Source organism: Dysidea avara, chromosome 4, assembly GCF_963678975.1.
Source record: "Dysidea avara chromosome 4, odDysAvar1.4, whole genome shotgun sequence".
In the NCBI taxonomy this organism is placed as follows: domain Eukaryota; kingdom Metazoa; phylum Porifera; class Demospongiae; order Dictyoceratida; family Dysideidae; genus Dysidea; species Dysidea avara.
Window position 1 is genome coordinate 30,880,803 of NC_089275.1, and position 18,145 is coordinate 30,898,947.

Below are 18,145 nucleotides of genomic sequence, written 5' to 3' on the forward strand. Positions count from 1 at the left end.
AACTCTTTACATGGTGGTTGCTTTGTAGCTGAAGTCTCTAAAAGGTGACTTCTTCTAGCTGAACTCTCTACAGGATGATTTGTTTGCAGTTGAACTCTCTACGTGGTAGTTTCTTTGTAGCTGAACTCTCTACAATGTGACTTCTTCTAGCTGAACTCTCTACAGGGTGACTTGTTTTTAGCTGATCTCTCTACAGGGTGACTTGTTTCTAGCTGAACTCTCTACAGGTGATTTGTTTGCAGCTGAACTCTCTACATGGTGGTTTCTTTGTAGCTGAACTCTCTACAAGGTAACTTCTTCTAGCTGATCTTTCTACAGGGTGATTTGTTTGTAGCTGAATTCTCTACAGGGTGATTTATTTGCAGCTTAACTCTCTACAAGGTGACTTCTTCTAGCTGAACTCTCTACAGAGTGATTGATTTTTTTTGCAGCTGAACTCTCTACATGGTGGTTTCTTTGTAACTTAACTCTCTACAGGGTGATTTGTTTGTAGCTGAACTCTCTACAGGGTGATCTGTTCATAGCTGAACTCCCTATAAGGTAACTTCTTCTAGCTAATCTTTCTACAGGGCGATTTGTTTGTAGCTGAGTTCTCTACAGGGTGATTTGTTTGCAGCTGAACTCTACATGGTAGTTTCTTTGTAGCTCTACAGTGTGACTTCTTCTAGCTGAACTCTCTACAAGGTGACTTGTTTCTAGCTGATCTCTCTACAGGGTGACTTGTTTCTAGCTGAACTCTCTACAGGTGATTTGTTTGCAGCTGAACTCTCTACATGGTTTATTTCTTTGTAACTGAACTCCCTGCAAGGTGACTTCTTCTAGCTGATCTCTCTACAGGGAGATTTGTTTGTAGCTTAACTCTCTACAGGTGATTTGTTTGCAGCTGAACTCTCTACATGATGGTTTCTTTGTAGCTGAACTCTCTACAAGGTAATTTCTTCTAGCTGATCTCTCTACAGGCCGATTTGTTTGTAGCTGCACTCTCTACATGATGGTTTCTTTGTAGCTGAACTCTCTACAAGGTGATTTCTTCTATAGCTGATTTTTCTACAGGGTGATTTGTTTGTACCTGAACTATCTACATGATGGTTTCTTTGTAGCTGAACTCTCTACAAGGTAACTTCTTCTAGCTGATCTCTCTACAGGACAATTTGTTTGTACCTGAACTCTCACATGATTGTTTCTTTGAAGCTGAACTCTCTACAAGGTGATTTCTTCTAGCTGATCTTTCTACAGGGTGATTTGTTTGTAGCAGAACTCTCTACAAGGAAACTTCTTCTAGCTGATCTCTCTACAGGGAGATTTGTTTGTAGCTGAACTCTCTATACATGATTTGTTTGCAGCTGAATTCTCTATATGATGGTTTCTTTGTAGCTGAACTCTCTGCTAGGTAACTTCTTCTAGCTGATCTCTTAATTCTCTTTACAGGGTGAATTGTTTGTAGCTGAACGATCTACAAGGTAACTTCTTCTTACTTATCTCTCTACAGGGTGATTTGTTTGTAGCTGAACTTTCTACAAGGAAACCTCTTTTAACTGAGCTCTGTACAGGGTGAATTGTTTGTAGCTGAACTATCTACAAGGTAACTTCTTCTAGCTGATCTCTCTACAGGTTGATTTGTTTGTAGCTGAACTATCTACAAGGTAACTTCTTCTAGCTGATCTCTCTACAGGGTGATTTGTTTGTAGCTGAATTCTGTATAGGTGATTTGTTTGCAGCTGAGCTCTTTACAGAATGGTTTCTTTGTAGCTGAACTCTCTACAAGGTAACTTCTTCTAGCTGATGTATCTACAGGGTCACTAGTTTGTAGCTGAATTCTCTACATGGTGGTTTCTTTGTAACTGAACTATCTACAAGGTGACATCTTCTAGCTGATCTTTCAACAGGGTGATTTGTTTGTAACTGAACTCTCTACAAGAAAACTTCTTCTAACTGATGTCTGAACAGGGTGAATTGTTTGTAGCTGAACTCTCTACAGGGTGATTTGTTTGTAGCTGATCTCTATACAGGTTACTTATTTCTAACTGATCTCTTGAATTCTGTTCAGGGTGACTGCTCTATTAGGATGACTGCTCTATTAGAGTATCTCGATCTCGCACTTGCTACACCAAGTTGGATTTCGTGTTATAACTCCGTGGCTTTAAGTCTGATTCTTCTACACCATTGAAGAGCCTTTCTAAGATGATAACTCCATCTGTACAGCGATTTTCAAAGCATTACCCCAAGTGGTTTATCTGGTAGGCGTGGCAAGCATAATAATAATAATAATAATAAATTAGCTAATCTCGATTGCGTAATTGTTACACACTGTTGATTTTTTCGCTGTATCTTCCTGGTTTTTAGCTCGATTTCTTTCAAACCACAAAAGGTTTAAGGTTCAATAGTTAACCTATTCACCCACCGATTTTCAGCTTCTTCCCATACGCGGTTTACCCTGTAGGCGTGACAACAAATTGGTGTTATTTTTCGTGCATAATCGCTCATAACTCTTTGCCTGTTTATGGTATTCCAGCCAAATTTGGTACCGAGATGCGCCTTTATATCCCCCTTTTGTGTGCCAAATTTCAAGGCAATCGGATAACGCGTTCGCGTTTTATAGCAGTTTTTGTAAGTGTGCGAAAAGAGGAACAAAAATAAGAAGAAAAAAAAAACGAAGAAACTAAGCCAATTTTTGAAGTCGCATATCTCAGGAATACCTGAAGCAATTTCGCTCAAATTTGGAATGTGGAGTGCTGAAGGTGGAGGGAAGCTACACAGCAAAATTTGTCTTGTTTCATCGAGGCAGCACAGAGCTACGGAGGTGCGAAAATTGCGTTTTCTTTCTTCCTGTCAATATACTCACAGGGTTGCGCGCCGGCTTCTTAGGCCGCACGACACACTACCGTATGTCTTGATATGAATGATGGCTCTCTTCAGTGTATTTTGCTTCGGGGTTTATCAACAGTAAACTTTGGAGTTGGGGTGTATATTTTATAGTTATAACACGCTTATGGGGGATATGACTAAAATATACGCACGATTCACGAGAGCGCATATATTTAGTCATATCCCGAGTAATCGTGTTATAACTGTTATATTCTACACCCCAGTAGATGAAAACGAATATAGATAGTAAGTTATAGTGAAACAGCACCTCCTGGAGATGGAAATCAATAGAAATTCTTGATGGATCAGACGTTTTACACTTTTAATGGTGCCATGCCCACATAGTCGCGATTAGTGAGTTATCCACGAAGGAGACAAGAGTTCATCAAAATTTGTTCCAGTTCCTGAGGTGAATAATTGTTTTTTTTTGTTTTTTTTTTGGTGAATAATTGTTGGTTGATTTAGGCGCTTGTTATGAGAGACTTGTTTACCGTTTAGATAAGGATTTCGCGGAATGTATGAAGTTACACCATATATGGTAAGCGTAGCCACAAAGCGTGGTATATCAGTTATATACCACAGTTTGCCGTGGTATATCAGTTATAAACTACAGCGCAGCACTTTTGATCTCAACCACAGGTGTGGTATATAAGTGCAATACACCTCATAGCCATGGTTACATAAATATCATATATCTGGTAGTACTGTGTATTAGGGATCATGAAGAACTGAGCTTTTCCAGCCAAAAATTATCACCCTAAACCAGCCGCAATTTCCCTTCATGACAGCTTTGCAGCATTGGATGGGCACAGCCAAGCCCAAACATTTCTTCAGACCAACCCCAGATCCTTCCAAAAAGTTTCTATGGAATTAAAAAAAATTCTATTCAACAGAATTTTGTCTTTAATGAGCATGCTTGAGTGGTACATATGTGACCATCTCAGTGAAAGTCCATCTAGTTCACACAACCTCCGAATTTCTTTTTATTTTCTCAGCATTATCTGTATTGTCCAAGGAATGTTTCACCAAAGTTTCAGCCAATTATGGTAAGTAGTTTTGGAATTACAGTGCTAGAAAGTAGGGAGAGCAAGAAAATCGATTTGTACAGTGACTATACTAAAAATACACTACAGGTGCTTACATTCATAGCCATAATTTCTGTTTGGATTAGTCTGCAGTGTTGAGAATTGGCTTACAATGTTCACCATGGATTGGCAGATCAACCAAGGTATCAAGACACACGGTAGTGTGTCGTGCGGCCCAAGAAGCCGGCGCGTAACACCCGTGAGTATATTGACAGGAAGAAAGAAAACGCAATTTTCGCACCTCCATAGCTCTGTGCTTCCTTGATGAAACAAGATGATTTTTGCTGTGGACATGCGTCCCAACTGCAGCACTCCACATTCCAAATTCGAGCGAAATCGCTTCGCGCGTTCCCGAGATATGCGACTTCAACAATTGGCTCAGTTTCTTCATTTTTTTCTTCTTATTTTTCTTTTTCTTGTCGCACACTTACAAAAACTGCTATAAAACGCGAACGCCATATCCGATTGCCTTGAAATTTGGCACACAGAAGGGGATTATAAAGGCGCATCTCTGTACCAACTTTGGCTGGAATACGATAAACAGGCAAAGAGTTATGAGCGATTATTCACGAAAAATAACACCAATATGTTGTCACGCCTACAGGGTACACTGCGTATGGGAAGAAGCTGAAAATCGGTGGGTGAATAGGTTAACTATTGAACCTCAAACCTTTTGTGGTTTGAAAGAAATCGAGCTAAAAACCAGGAAGATACAACGAAAAAACCAACAGTGTGTAACAATTATGCAATCGAGATTAGCTAATAAAAACGACTGCTTGCCACGCCTACCAGGTAAACCGCTTGGGGTAATGCTTTGAAAATCGCTGTACAGATGGAGTTATCATCTTAGAAAGGCTCTTCAATGGTGTAGAAGAATCAGACTTAAAACCACGGAGTTATAACACGAAATCCAACTTAGTGTAGCAAGTGCGAGATCGAGATACTCTAATAGGCATTCCAGACCGATTTTTAAATTTTGGAAAAACAGGCTTTTTATATGCTCAATAGATAGAGTATTGATTGCTGATCTCAGAAATATATAATTTGTTGGGTTGGAATTAGCTACTTTGGCATGCACGGTGCTTAAAAACTGAAAAAAGGTACATTTTTTCTCCAGGGCTCCCCATACATTTTACAGGGAAAATGGCACAATTGAATCAGGAAGCCATCTAGCAACCTGGACTATCTTGAAACTGCAGTTGCATCTAGCTGCAAGTTTGTACATCTAATGAGAGTAACTTCAGGTCTTCTTGGATCTCAGCAATCTTTGTATGCTTTGTGGTGAGCAAATATGTTTCACCTACTGCACACTTCTCAATACAATGGTGTATATCCATAGGTAAGTGGCTATCTCAAGTAAGTAAAAACATCAAGTTAACAACTTATAAAGGTAAACAACTAAAATGGAGGTGTCACAATGATGCAACAATACTTAAGGTGGAGTTGTGGTTTCAATTATGGCATTGTTATGCCAACTTTGAAGTGGTTTATACTTTTGAGCTGATGACACAGCCATCAGAAAATTACTCTGGAGATGAAAATCGCTAACCCGAGTGAAGTAACTACGCACTTTAAAGTAAGCACCAGCGACTACCTTCCACCCGACAGTACGTTTTTTAAAGTTTTAAAGTATTTCACATACATTACATGGCTTGAAAAGATTACAAAACAACACAAAACTTACTTATATGTAACGCGCACGATAAAACTAAGATTTTCATGATGATCAGCGTGTAGACAAACCCCACAGCGATTTTCATCTTCATTGGAGCTCGGACGACGGAGCAATCCCAAGTTAAACACGAGTTGTCATTTTGTGCCAGGGTTCTATTGGGGAATATACGGAGAATTTTTTTATTAAAAAATCTCGGATACTGGAATGCCTAACTCTAATAGAGCAGTCATCCTAATAGAGCAGTCATCCTAATAGAGCAGTCACCCGAAGAGAATTCAAGAGATCAGCTAGAAACAAGTAACCTGTATAGAGATCAGCTACAAACAAGTCACCCTGTAGAGAGATCAGCCAAGAACAATTCATCCTGTAGAGAGATCAGCTAGAAGAAGTTACCTTGTAGGGAATTCATGCAACTATAGAAAGAGATAATTCAGCTAGAAGAAATCCCCTTGTAGAGTTCAGCTACAAAGAAACCACAATGTAGAGAGTTCAGCTACAAAGAAACCACCATGTAGAGAATTCGTTTACAAACAAGTCACCCTATAGAAAGACCAGCTAGAAGAAGTTACCTCGTACAGAGTTCAGTTACAAAGAAACCACCATGTAGAGAATTCATTTACAAACTAGTGACCCTGTAGAGACATCAGCTAGAAGAAGTTACCTTGTAAAGAGTTCAGCTACATAGAAACCATTCTGTAAAGAGCTCAGCTGCAAACAAATCACCTGTACAGAATTCAGCTACAAACAAATCACACTGTAGAGAGATCAGCTAGAAGAAGTTACCTTGTTGATAGTTCAGCTACAAAGAAACCATCATGTAGAGAGTTCAGCTACAAACAAATCTCCCTTTAGAGAGATCAGCTAGAAGAAGTTACCTTGTAGAGAGTTCAGCTTCAAACAAATCACCCTGTAGAAAGATCAGCTACAAACAAATCTCCCTGTAGAGAGATTAGCTAGAAGAAGTTACCTTGTAGAGAGTTCAGCTACAAAGAAACCATCATGTAGAGAGTTCAGCTACAAACAAATCTCCCTGTAGAGAGATCAGCTAGAAGAAGTTACCTTGTAGAGAGTTCAGCTTCAAACAAATCACCCTGTAGAAAGATCAGCTAGAAGAGGTCACCTTGTAGAGTTCAGTTACAAAAAAAACCACCATGTAGAGAGCTCAGCTACAAACTAGTGACCTTGTAGAGACATCAGCTAGAAGAAGTTACCTTGTATATAGTTCAGCTACAAAGAAACCATTCTTTAAAGAGCTCAGCTGCAAACAAATCACCTGTAAAGAATTCAGTTACAAATAAATCACCCTGTAGAAAGATGAGCTAGAAAAAGTTACCTTGTAGAGAGTTCAATTACAAAGAAACCACCATGTAGAGAATTCAGCTACAAACTAGTGACTCTGTAAAGACATCAGCTAGAAGAAGTTACCTCGAGAGAGTTCAGCTACAAAGAAACCATTATTTAAAGAGCTCAGCTGCAAACAAATCACCTCTATAGAATTCAGCTACAAACAAATCACCATGTAGACAGATCAGCTAGAAGAAGTTAACTTGTAGAGAGTTCAGCTACAAACAAATTACCCTGTAGAGAGATCAGCTAGAAGAAGTTACCTTGTAGAGAGTTCAGCTACAAAGAAACCACCATGTAGAGAGTTCAGCTGCAAAGAAATCACCCTGTATAAAATTCTGCCATGAACAAATTGCCCTGTAGAAAGATCAGTTAGAAGAAGTTACCTTGTAGAGAGTTCAGCTACAAAGAAACCATTCTGTAAATAGCTCAGCTGCAAACAAATCACCTGTACAGAATTCAGCTACAAACAAATCACCCTGTAGAGAGATCAGCTAGAAGAAATTACTTTGTAGAGAGTTCAGCTACAAAGAAACCACCATGTAGAGAGTTCAGCTGCAAAGAAATCATCCTGTAGAAAATACAGCCACAAACAAAGTGCCCTGTAGAAAGATCAGTTAGATGAAGTTACCTTTAGAGAGTTCAGCTACAAAGAAACCACCCTGTAGAGAGATCAGCTAGAAAAAGTTACCTTGTAGATCGTTCAGCTACAAACAAATCACCCTGTAGAGAGATCAGCTAGAAGAAGTTACCTTGTAGAGAGTTCAGCTACAAAGAAACCACCATGTAGAAAGATCGGTTAGAAGAAGTTACTTTGTAGAGTGTTCAGCTACAAAGAAACCATTTTGTAAAGAGCTCAGCTGCAAACAAATCACCTGTACAGAATTCATCTACAAACAAATCACCCTGTAGAGAGATCAGCTAGAAGAAATTACATTGTAGATAGTTCAGCTACAAACAAATCTCCCAGTAGAAAGATCAGTTAGAAGAAGTTACTTTGTAGAGAGTTCAGCTACAAAGAAACCATTTTGTAAAGAGCTCAGCTGCAAACAAATCACCTGTACAGAATTCAGCTACGAACAAATCACCCTGTAGAGAGATCAGCTAGAAGAAGTTACCTTGTAGATAGTTCAGCTACAAACAAATCTCCCTGTAGAGAGATCAGCTAGAAGAAATTACCTTGTAGAGAGTTCAGCTACAAAGAAATCACCACTGCCCAAATTTCAAGGCAATAGCTCTTTCCAATCTGAAGTTATCAATTGTCAAAGTTGGCAAATTGGATGTGTGTGGAAGGCCCCTTTTCGCAAATCCGGTCCCATATGTATTATATATATAATTTGTACATTTACTGATAAAATATTTAAAGTACATCTACTTCATCCTTTCTTCTTCCTGTAGTAAAGAAAAAAAACATAGGTTAAAAAAGTCCCAAAGCTGGCCATAGGCCGGCTTTGGGGTATACAAATACAAAAAGAAATGAAATCTAATCCAAAACAGCCAAACTGTAAAAAAAAGTGTGCGGCCCTCAGAAAGGCTATGGTGAAAAAAGATGTGAAATCCAAGGTGGCGGCCAAGAAATGGCTGTGATGGTAGGTTAATGGTAAAAATTTTAATAACGACAATTCAGGTGAATTTTTGTGCCGCTTCACAAAATTTACCTGAATTGTCATTATTAAAATTTTTACCATTAACCTACCATCACAGCCATTTCTTGGCCACCACCTTGGATTTCACATCTTTTTTCACCATAGCCTTTCTGAGGGCCGCACACTTTTTTTTACAGTTTGGCTGTTTTGGATTAGATAGTGTTAGCCCTACAGTCACTTTCACATAGGCGTATGAAGGCTATTTTACTGAAAAACGGTGACGATTTTGTTTATGTCTACTGCATTGTAAACAAACATACATGACATGCAAACCATTGGGGCAACAGAAACAAAACAAACTTTTTCGAACTCCCCATGAATAGGAGAATAAGATGGTGTATAGGTTTAATCAATTTAAGACTTCCTTTCCTGCTCAATTAAAGCTTGCATAAAATTTTGTTTGTAACACGAGTAATTTCACAATTTATTTTTTTATTTTTTGTTCTCAAAACGCATGCTTGTGCAAACTAGACCAAGTTTTCACTGAGATGGTCACATATGTATACTGTAGTCACTAGGGATTTACCTGATATATATGCACACGCCCTCAGGTCTGCAGCCCTCAGGTTTAGGAATATCAATCAAATTCCTAATATTTATTACCTGTTGTATACATTTATTACATCTTCTAAAAACTCAAAAAGTTACGGAGATTCACACATTGATGAAAAGATGACTAGTATAATTTCAACTTATCAGTCAATTACATAGTGCTAGTTTGAATAGATACCAATGCCATTTTTGTAATATAGAGTAATAGCAACTTGGTATATATATTACAGCTCCTACGGTCACCATAGTCAGTAATCCAGCTGGTACACCAATTAGTGGATCTATTAACACATATGACTATCCCATATTGAGTAATGTCACTCTGACATGTATGGTGGACCCTTCACCATCAACCACTATCACCTACCAGTGGGACACTACAGAATGTTACACTAATAGCAACTACAATAATGGTAAACCAGGATGTTTCCCTCATAACCAGACAACACAAAGTGTACCTGGTTATAATCTTACTGCTGAGGATGCTGGTACCATCGCTTGTACTGTAACCATTGGAGGTACTGAGTATTCTAGTAAACCATTTACCCTTCATATATCAGGTTTGTGTGAATTTCTGTAGCAATACTAAATACTTTACATTAATCTTAAGTGTACTACTGTACGTGTTATGTTCTCTACACTACAGGTGTGGTTATGATTACTGGAGATTTGATTGGTAACAACAGTGATGTTGTTACTGGGAGTATTTTAAATGATTACTCATTTGTTACAACAAATCAAAGTAGGGGTCAAATTGCTCGTTGTGTGACTGGATTGGGTCCTTCTGGTAACAAAAATGGTGAACTAGGAAAATGGTACTTTGATGGAAGTCGGATTCCTAATAGAGGATGCATGAGCAATCGTAGTAATGTGATTCAACCCAGTGGAGCTATGATTGCTACAACTGTTGGAATAATCAACTTGCAACTGTGTAGACTACTCACTACATCAGCAGAAGGTGTTTACTGGTGTATGATGATGAACAGCTCAATGATGTATGAAGTGAAGAGGTTGGGTGTGTATTTGAGTGGAAGAAGTGAGTCATTAAATTATTGTGTCACACCATATTTTATACCTTAAGAATTTTGGATGGCAATTATATTCCTTGCAGCTGTCATACATTGCAATAAATTTTAAACCTTAGTGAACAAAACAGTTGAGACAGTGTAGCAATAAAAGGATTCCTTTTGTAGCATGATATCAAGAGTTGCAAGCAAGAAATTGTTGCAGTAATGTTAATACGTAATAATATTTCTAGTGTAACAATAACATTAACATCATTGAAGCCTTCTTATCAATCTCATATCTTTTTCAAAGCAACAATTTTATGAAACTTCAACTTTTTTTGCACATCAGCTATTTGGTTTTTTTGTACAGTATTAGCAAGCCATTTTTGATTTGAGGCTTTTTGCTCCAAAAGTTCTCATTGCATTCTAATACAGTATTCACCTATTTCTTCTAAAACTTTTTGAAGTCGTGTAAAATTTGCATTGCCAATGCTTTTGCACTCTAACTTCCATTTTAAAAGTAGGAACTATGGGAGAAGGATAACTATCAGCAAGTAGCTTAAGGTTAGTGACCCTTTGAAAAGTCCCTGTTTCCAATCAACGTATTTAACTTTCTCAATTTTTGTGTACCTTTATTTTGGTGACTGTTATGTTAGACCAATTCAATCTCATTTTTGCTGTTACATGTATTTGGTATCATCTTAAAACTTTTTTACCATGACAGATTGCTGACGACTAATATAAAATAAACAGTATTAATCATTTGTCTAGTTACATAATCTTCTTAAAATTTGATGTAAATTATGCAGTACATACATCAAACAGTACAGTAGTAATATTTAGTAGGGTTGTCCCCTAAAATGAATGGAACCTGCCACAATGCTGCCCATAAAACCATTATAGAATTTCATAAGTGACAAAAGTACCTCCACGTAAGAGTGTTAGTGCACCTATACTGTAGCATCAAATCCAACATTAGATACAAGAATAAGCTTTCATAAAGCCGAATATTAATTTTAAAAACAAATTGCCAACACGCTATTTTTGATCTGCCCCTGACTGCCTGCCTGCCTGCCCGCTCACCCACCCGCCCACATTCACAAAGCTAGTGGCTAAACAACTCCCCATTTATGTCATGCTACTTAATTTACATCTGGTATTTGCCTTTTGGTTTCCAACAAGTCTACCCTCTGCACCTCACCTTTCCTTTATCTTCTGGTTGTCTTCTTCGTGCAAAAACAGGCATTAATTTTCCTTAAGTTTCAAAACTTTCTTAATAGGAGTGAATTTAGACACCACAAAACTATTTGAATAGTGCAGTGCAATTCATGATAACTATCCAAAATGAACATCTCACTTTGATATGGAACAACATAAAATTAAAAGCTAATTTTATCTTCAAAATTTCTACCAGTGGTGCAAAGTAAAGTCGCCTAAATGTTTAAAAACTTTGGTGGGTTCAAGACACACAGTAGTGTGTTGTGTGGCTGAAGATGCAACACCATTACTGTGGATATGCCCTCCTCCATCAATAGTTCACATACCAAATTTGAGCAAAATCGCTTCAAGCATTCCCAAGATATGAGACTTTAAAATTTGGCTTAGTTTCTTCATTATTACTTTTTTCTTATTTTCGTTCTTTTTGAACACTTACAAAACCTGCCGTAAAATGTGAATGCAATATCTGATCACCTTGAAATTAGGTAGACTGAAGGGGAGTATAAAGGCACATCTTGGTACCACGTTTGGCTGGAATACAATTAGCAGACAGGGTGTCATCAGCCATTATACACAAAAATAATACCAATATGCTGTCATACCTACAGGGTAAACTGCTTATGGGAAGACTCTGAAATTTGGTACGTGGATAGGGTAACTATTAAACCTCAAACCTTCTGTAATTTGAAGGAAATTGAGTTAAAGACCATGAAGATACAGCAAAAAAACCAGCAGTGTGTAACATTTATGTAATTGAGATTTGCAAAACAAACAAAACAAAAACGATTACTTGCTGCACCTACTAGAATGATTTGAAAATGGGAGTATACTGTAGATGGATTAATCATCTTAGAAAGGCCCTTCAGTGGTTTAGAAGAATCAGGCTAAAGCCACAGAGGTATATAGCACGAAATCCAACTCCATGTAGAAAGTGCAAGATCAAGATACTCTAATAGAGCAGTCACCCTAATAGAGCAGTCAATTTGGTAGTAAATTAAAGCATTCAACTGGAACATGTAGAGATTTTAACTCTGTTATAAGCCACTCTGGAATAAAGCTCAGGTACAATCAAGCCACCATGTAGAGTGTTCAGTTACATTTAGAAGTCACCCTATAGAGAGCTCAGCTACAACAAGTCATCCTGTAGAGATTTCAGCTATATATATAGAAACAAATCATCCTGTAGAGAGATCAGCTAGAAATAGATCACCCTGCAGAGAGATCAGCTAAAAACAAATCACCCTGTAGAGAGTTCGACTAATTTCAGGTAACCCTAAGAGAGTTCAGCTACAGACAATCACCCTGTAGAGAAATCAGCAAGAAACAAGCCACTCTGTAAAGAGATCAGCAAGAGAGAGTTCAGCAAGAAAAAATCACCCAGAGAGATCAGTTAGCAAAGAGTCACCCTGTAGAGAGATTAGTTCAAAACAAGTCATCGTGTCGAGAGTTCAAGTCATCCTACAGAGAGTTCAGCTAGAAACAATTAAAGTCACCATGTAGAGAGATCAGCTAGAAACAAGTCACCCTGTAGAGAGTTCAACTACATTTCAAGTCATCCTACAGAGAGTTCAGCTAGAAACAAATTATCCTGTAAAGAGATCTGCTATATAGAAACAATTCACCCTGTAGAGAGATCAGCTAGAAACAAGTCACCTTGTAGAGAGTTCAGTTACATTACAAGTTACTCTGTAAAGATCTCAGCTGCAAGAAAATTATCCTGTAGAAAGTTCAGCTATTTTGCAATGCTTTCTATAGAGAGGTTAGTTAGGTTACAAGTCACTCTGTGGAGACAAACCATTCACCATGTAGTTTAAGAGAGTTCAGCACATTACAGGTCTCTCTGTAGAAATTTTAGCTACATACTTACACATTTCCCTGTAGAGTATTCAGCTGCAAACAATATAACTAATTTGATAATTATGATCAATCAACATAATTGTAAATTACTAATACTATTGTTTAAATGTACTTATAGTAAATAAGTTATAGTTAAACCCCACCACAAGTAGGATATCGTAGTTATCAACCTGAGGCAGAAGTGAAGCTGAGGCTGAAGTATTGATAACTAGATATCCTATGAGAGTAAGTGTGGTTTAACTGGCTTCTATCCCACACTTTGAAGCAGTCAAGTTCACAAACAACATCTAAATAAGGCTAGATAAGCATGTCAGTTGTGTATGGCTTCATTTTTGTAATTTTATGGTGTGCATGGCTTCAATTTTACTGGATATAATGTGTAATACTTCAATTTGCTTTGCTTGCACTTCTTTCAACTAATGTGTTGTCTTCCATTTATGCACTGGAGTTTAACTACCATTCCCGGGGTTTAATTTATACTTGCAGTTTTTTTATTTTGATGTAACTTCAGTGGATTATAAAAATCTCAGTCTCTGTCATAATCTTCATTCCTGCCATAAAGAAAAAAAAAGTTGAAATTACGAAAAGAAGTGATATCTAATCAAAAAAAAAAAACAGTCAAGCTGTAAAAAAGGGTGAAGCCTCTAAAAAGGCAGGGTGAAAAAGATGTGAAATCCAAGATGGTGGCTAGTAAATGGCTGTGATGGTACTGTAGGTTAATGGCAAAATTATTTTTAATAATGAATATTCGGGTGAAATTAGTGCTGAATTCTAGTGAAACTTGGAGAGAGCAACACAAATTCACCTGTTATTAAAATTTTTACCATTGACCTACCATCACGGCCATTTCTTGGCCACCACCTTGGATTTCAGATCTTTTGTCATCCTGGCTTTTTTAGTGGCTGCACCTTTTTTTACAGCTTGGCTGCTTTTTGATTAGATTATCATTTGTGGTTACATGAGAATCCCATAAAATGCTAGTGGGTGAAAAACTTATTTAAAATGTATCTACAGTTTAATGAATTTTCAACAAAACTGTTCATACGAAGCCACCTCATAATAGCCAAACAAAGCAATTTTAATTTTTCTGCTTCGGAAGTAGCCTTTCATAACTTTTTGAGTATTTTTACAAAATACTACAGTACTTCCTATGGTAAAAAGCAAGGATTGCAAAAACTTGCAAGAAGTTGTACTGACATTATTACAGAAAGAAATTGTGGCAGATGTACTTATATTGGAAAGAGCAGCAAAATTGATCTTTAAATGGAAGTAGTCAGGTTTTAGATAAAAGTGGGTGGAACATTGTCACCACTATGAAACAGAAGATTGGATATAACCTTGTCATATTGGCAAAGCCACTGAGAGAATTTAAGAAACCCTAAGATGTTGGCCCCTTATCAAACGGTATGGTAGTGCCGTGCAAGTAGGGATCACCCCAATAATTTTGTGCCGTACCCAAAATCCCACCTTTAAACTTATCCTAGAGAAATTTTATGCCATGAAAATCATCTTTATGGAACAGTATTAGTCCATATAATATATATAACAAAAGACGTACAGGTGGCCGGATATAGAATTTTAAAAATTGCCAAAACTCGAATTTTAGTCTAACTGCCTGACTGACTACAGTTGCAAGGATAGAGCCAAATGAAACAGTGCACGTTCACCATTTTATGCCACAATAACAAACTCACCAGTGGGATGTGCCTTTGGTGTTGCGATGAGTGTAGGCCCTCCGAACCTTGTCTTTTCTTTTATCTTCCATCAGGCTACTTGTCTTCTTCTTCATCCAATGAAATCATATCAAGGAATTAATTTTCCATATCAACACTTTCTTTCAGCAGCATATGTGACTGTCTCTGGGAAAACTGGTCTTATTGCCCATTTAGAAATATCTAGAAATGCCAGTTTTATATATTCAGAGTGTTGCAGCTGGCCGATGGTGGTAGCTACGCATACCAAATTTTCACGTGTTTTACAACAATTTCTTACCTTCCAGATCATCACGGAAGAAGTATTTAGCAGCTAAGTTTCCTGCCATTTTAGATAGTTTTTAAACCAAGGTTGACTGTATTAGGTGAGCTCCAAAAAGGGTCAGAGGTGGGGGGCCTGGAAGGCAGGCAAGATGATGTTCAAAAATTGAAAAGGAACATGTTGGGATGGATTAAGCCAAGTTATGGGCCATTCAGGGCTCAAAAATGGCTAAAATGAAAGGAAATTTACAGCACAGGTCATTGTCCAATGCCACAGAGCTGTACAGCCACATACAGCCATTTCCTGGTTGGCCAGGCTCCATCGAGACCCCAGACTACTCGTACGGTTTGCAACTGTGCTTGAAAAAAGCTGCCAGCAAAAGCAGACCACTTTACTCTGGTTGACTGTGACAGTGAAGTTTGATAGTGCATTCATTAAGCTTTGTGTTTATGTGAAAAATCAAACTTCCTGTCTTGGGTGATAAGAATGGTTTTCACAGATCCAGTCACATAATTAGATGCCACAGAATTATTTCAGAGCTGGATTTCAGAAGTGCTTCAGTCCTGGCACTACTATAGGAGATATACCAGCTAGGTATCTGCAAATTTGCAATTGACATCCTGTTTGCAATCGGTTTGTGACCACGCCCATCAAATATAGATCTAAGTGGACTAATAGTGATAGAGTACAGAGACCACACCTCTTACAAATCTAGCTATTCACTTAACAGTAAACAAGATCACCTCACCCCTAGATAGCTACACATCCCTTGGCTGACTCGAAATATACTCTAATGTAGCAGTTATGTATGATATTCTAATAGAACAGTCACAAGTTACATTGTAGCTAGCTGTACTACAGCTAAAAAAACTTTAAAAACTAGTATTTTTTAAAAAAATGTTAAGTTATAAATGAAGTATGTACACTGTAGGGATCTATGCAATAAAAAGTAGTGAAACAAGAGATGAATGATGATATTACAGCATAGTTCAATGGGAAAGTCCCTACTTTGGCACACTTTACTTATAACAATTATTTTGTTCTGTGCCAAAGTAGGGATTTCCCACTGAGCTATGCTGTAATACCATCATCCATCTCTTGTTTTTTACTACTGTTTATTGCATAGATCCCTACTTAATTTTAAATTAACAGTCTTTTAAAATACTAGTTACTGATATAGCTAGGTAATACCTTCAGCATGTGAAGCATAGAGGGTCTGGGGGCATGCTCCCCCAGAACATTTTAACCTCTGAGATTGAATATGAGTGATTTTAATAGTTTGTTGCAGTATCATCTCAAGCTTGAATTTCTTTATAGTAAGCTTTCTGCCAAATACATACCACCTAGGAAATTTTTAAACATTATACACCATATATACTACAGTTTGTTAGTGTAACTAACTAGTTTAACTAACTAGTATAACTGAATATTTTCCTGACTGCTGTATTAAGGTGACTATTCTATTAGAGTATCTTGAACTTGATTATTAGTCACTATCTCACTAGGAATCTGCAAAGAAGAGTATATCACACTCACCTTATAAGATATAATACAACACTCACCTTATAAGGTATGTTACAAGTATAATGGTTTACTGTACTTAGAAACATACTCATTGCTATGAATCTTGTTGAGCTTGCTGGCTAATAGATGGTATCCCTTACTGAGGCTACCTTTGTCTTCGAGTCTACTGGAAATGTTTACACTGTTGTATGTTATTTTTATTGTATGTGTGGATAGTTTAGCTATGGGGCAGCTGCGAGCAAAATGCCCCAGTTGCCACCCACCACTTTAGCAACCCTGCATACAGGTATTAGCATAACTTCTGATTTATTTACCTGTTTATAGCAACAACAAAAAATTTCACTGAATTATAAAGTCTGGAAGTTTTTGGTGAATTGTACTAAAGCACTTACTATAATGTAATAGGGAATATCAGTAGATACCTGTAGCTGCACTATAAAATGATCACATATAAACTCTCCCTAAATGATCAGAACACAAATCACACCCTTCAACCATCATAATTCATTGTCATGATGACCACATTTTTAATAATCTAGCTGTAATGAACTGCAGTTTCCATGTGAAAAGAAGGAAATTGCAACCAAATCCTTTAATCTACTGTATAGCATACAGTACCTCACTATGCTTTAATATAGTGACACTTCACATGATCGATAGTGGGTTTTAGTTTTGTAAAGTGAGCCAAAGCATAGATAAGTTGTAGACTTGGAGTAGAAGATAGTTCATTGGTTTAGTGAATGAAGAAGGTAACATGTTAGTTTTGATTGCATGTGTCGATGTCCAGACACTGGGCATATAATAGCGATTAATTGATTTGGCCATTAGTGTTAACATATTCACTACTTTAGTTTACTCATGGCTAGTAAAGTAGGTACTTAAGTGCACTTGAATTGTCTTTATATTGCTGTTTTGACACCTGGCGCAATATCACACATGCCAAGCACATGCGTAGTAACTGGGTGAGGTGCTTAATTGACTAGGCCATTATAGTGCTATAAACATATTCACTGCTTTAGTTTATTGATAGCTAGTACGAGTGTATAGTAAGTACTTTATAGTGTACTTAAGCTTCATTATGTGCTGCTCAGCTCCCATTTGGGCTCCTGTGTTTAATTGTGTAACCACAATCAAAGTGATCTGCATGCTTGTGTCGATACACTTATATTCGGCCTCTCAGCAGCACCTTGTCTTGCTCATACATTGTTATCCACTATCGAAATTCACATGGTCACATATAAATACACTTACAAAGCATTCCTTCAGTTTCCCACACTTGCAGGTGGTAAGTCACCATATTAGTTGTAACATGGGCACTTGTGATTTGCCTGAAATATATGCACTTGCACTCGGGCCCTGCGGGCCCTCATGCTCGTGTGTATATTCACTCATGCCCAT

General features: G+C 37.6%; 1 protein-coding gene across 1 annotated transcript in view; it reads left to right on the forward strand.

Annotated features, from left to right (window-relative positions):
- LOC136254635 (fasciclin-2-like) overlaps nt 1–18,145 on the forward strand; it is a 372,927-nt gene that overhangs the window by 345,163 nt on the left and 9,619 nt on the right. Inside the window, exons 3-4 of the mRNA XM_066047379.1 lie at nt 9,398–9,727; nt 9,814–10,203. Of these exons, the coding sequence (XP_065903451.1) occupies nt 9,398–9,727; nt 9,814–10,203 (720 nt within the window). The remainder of the gene's footprint in view (nt 1–9,397; nt 9,728–9,813; nt 10,204–18,145) is intronic.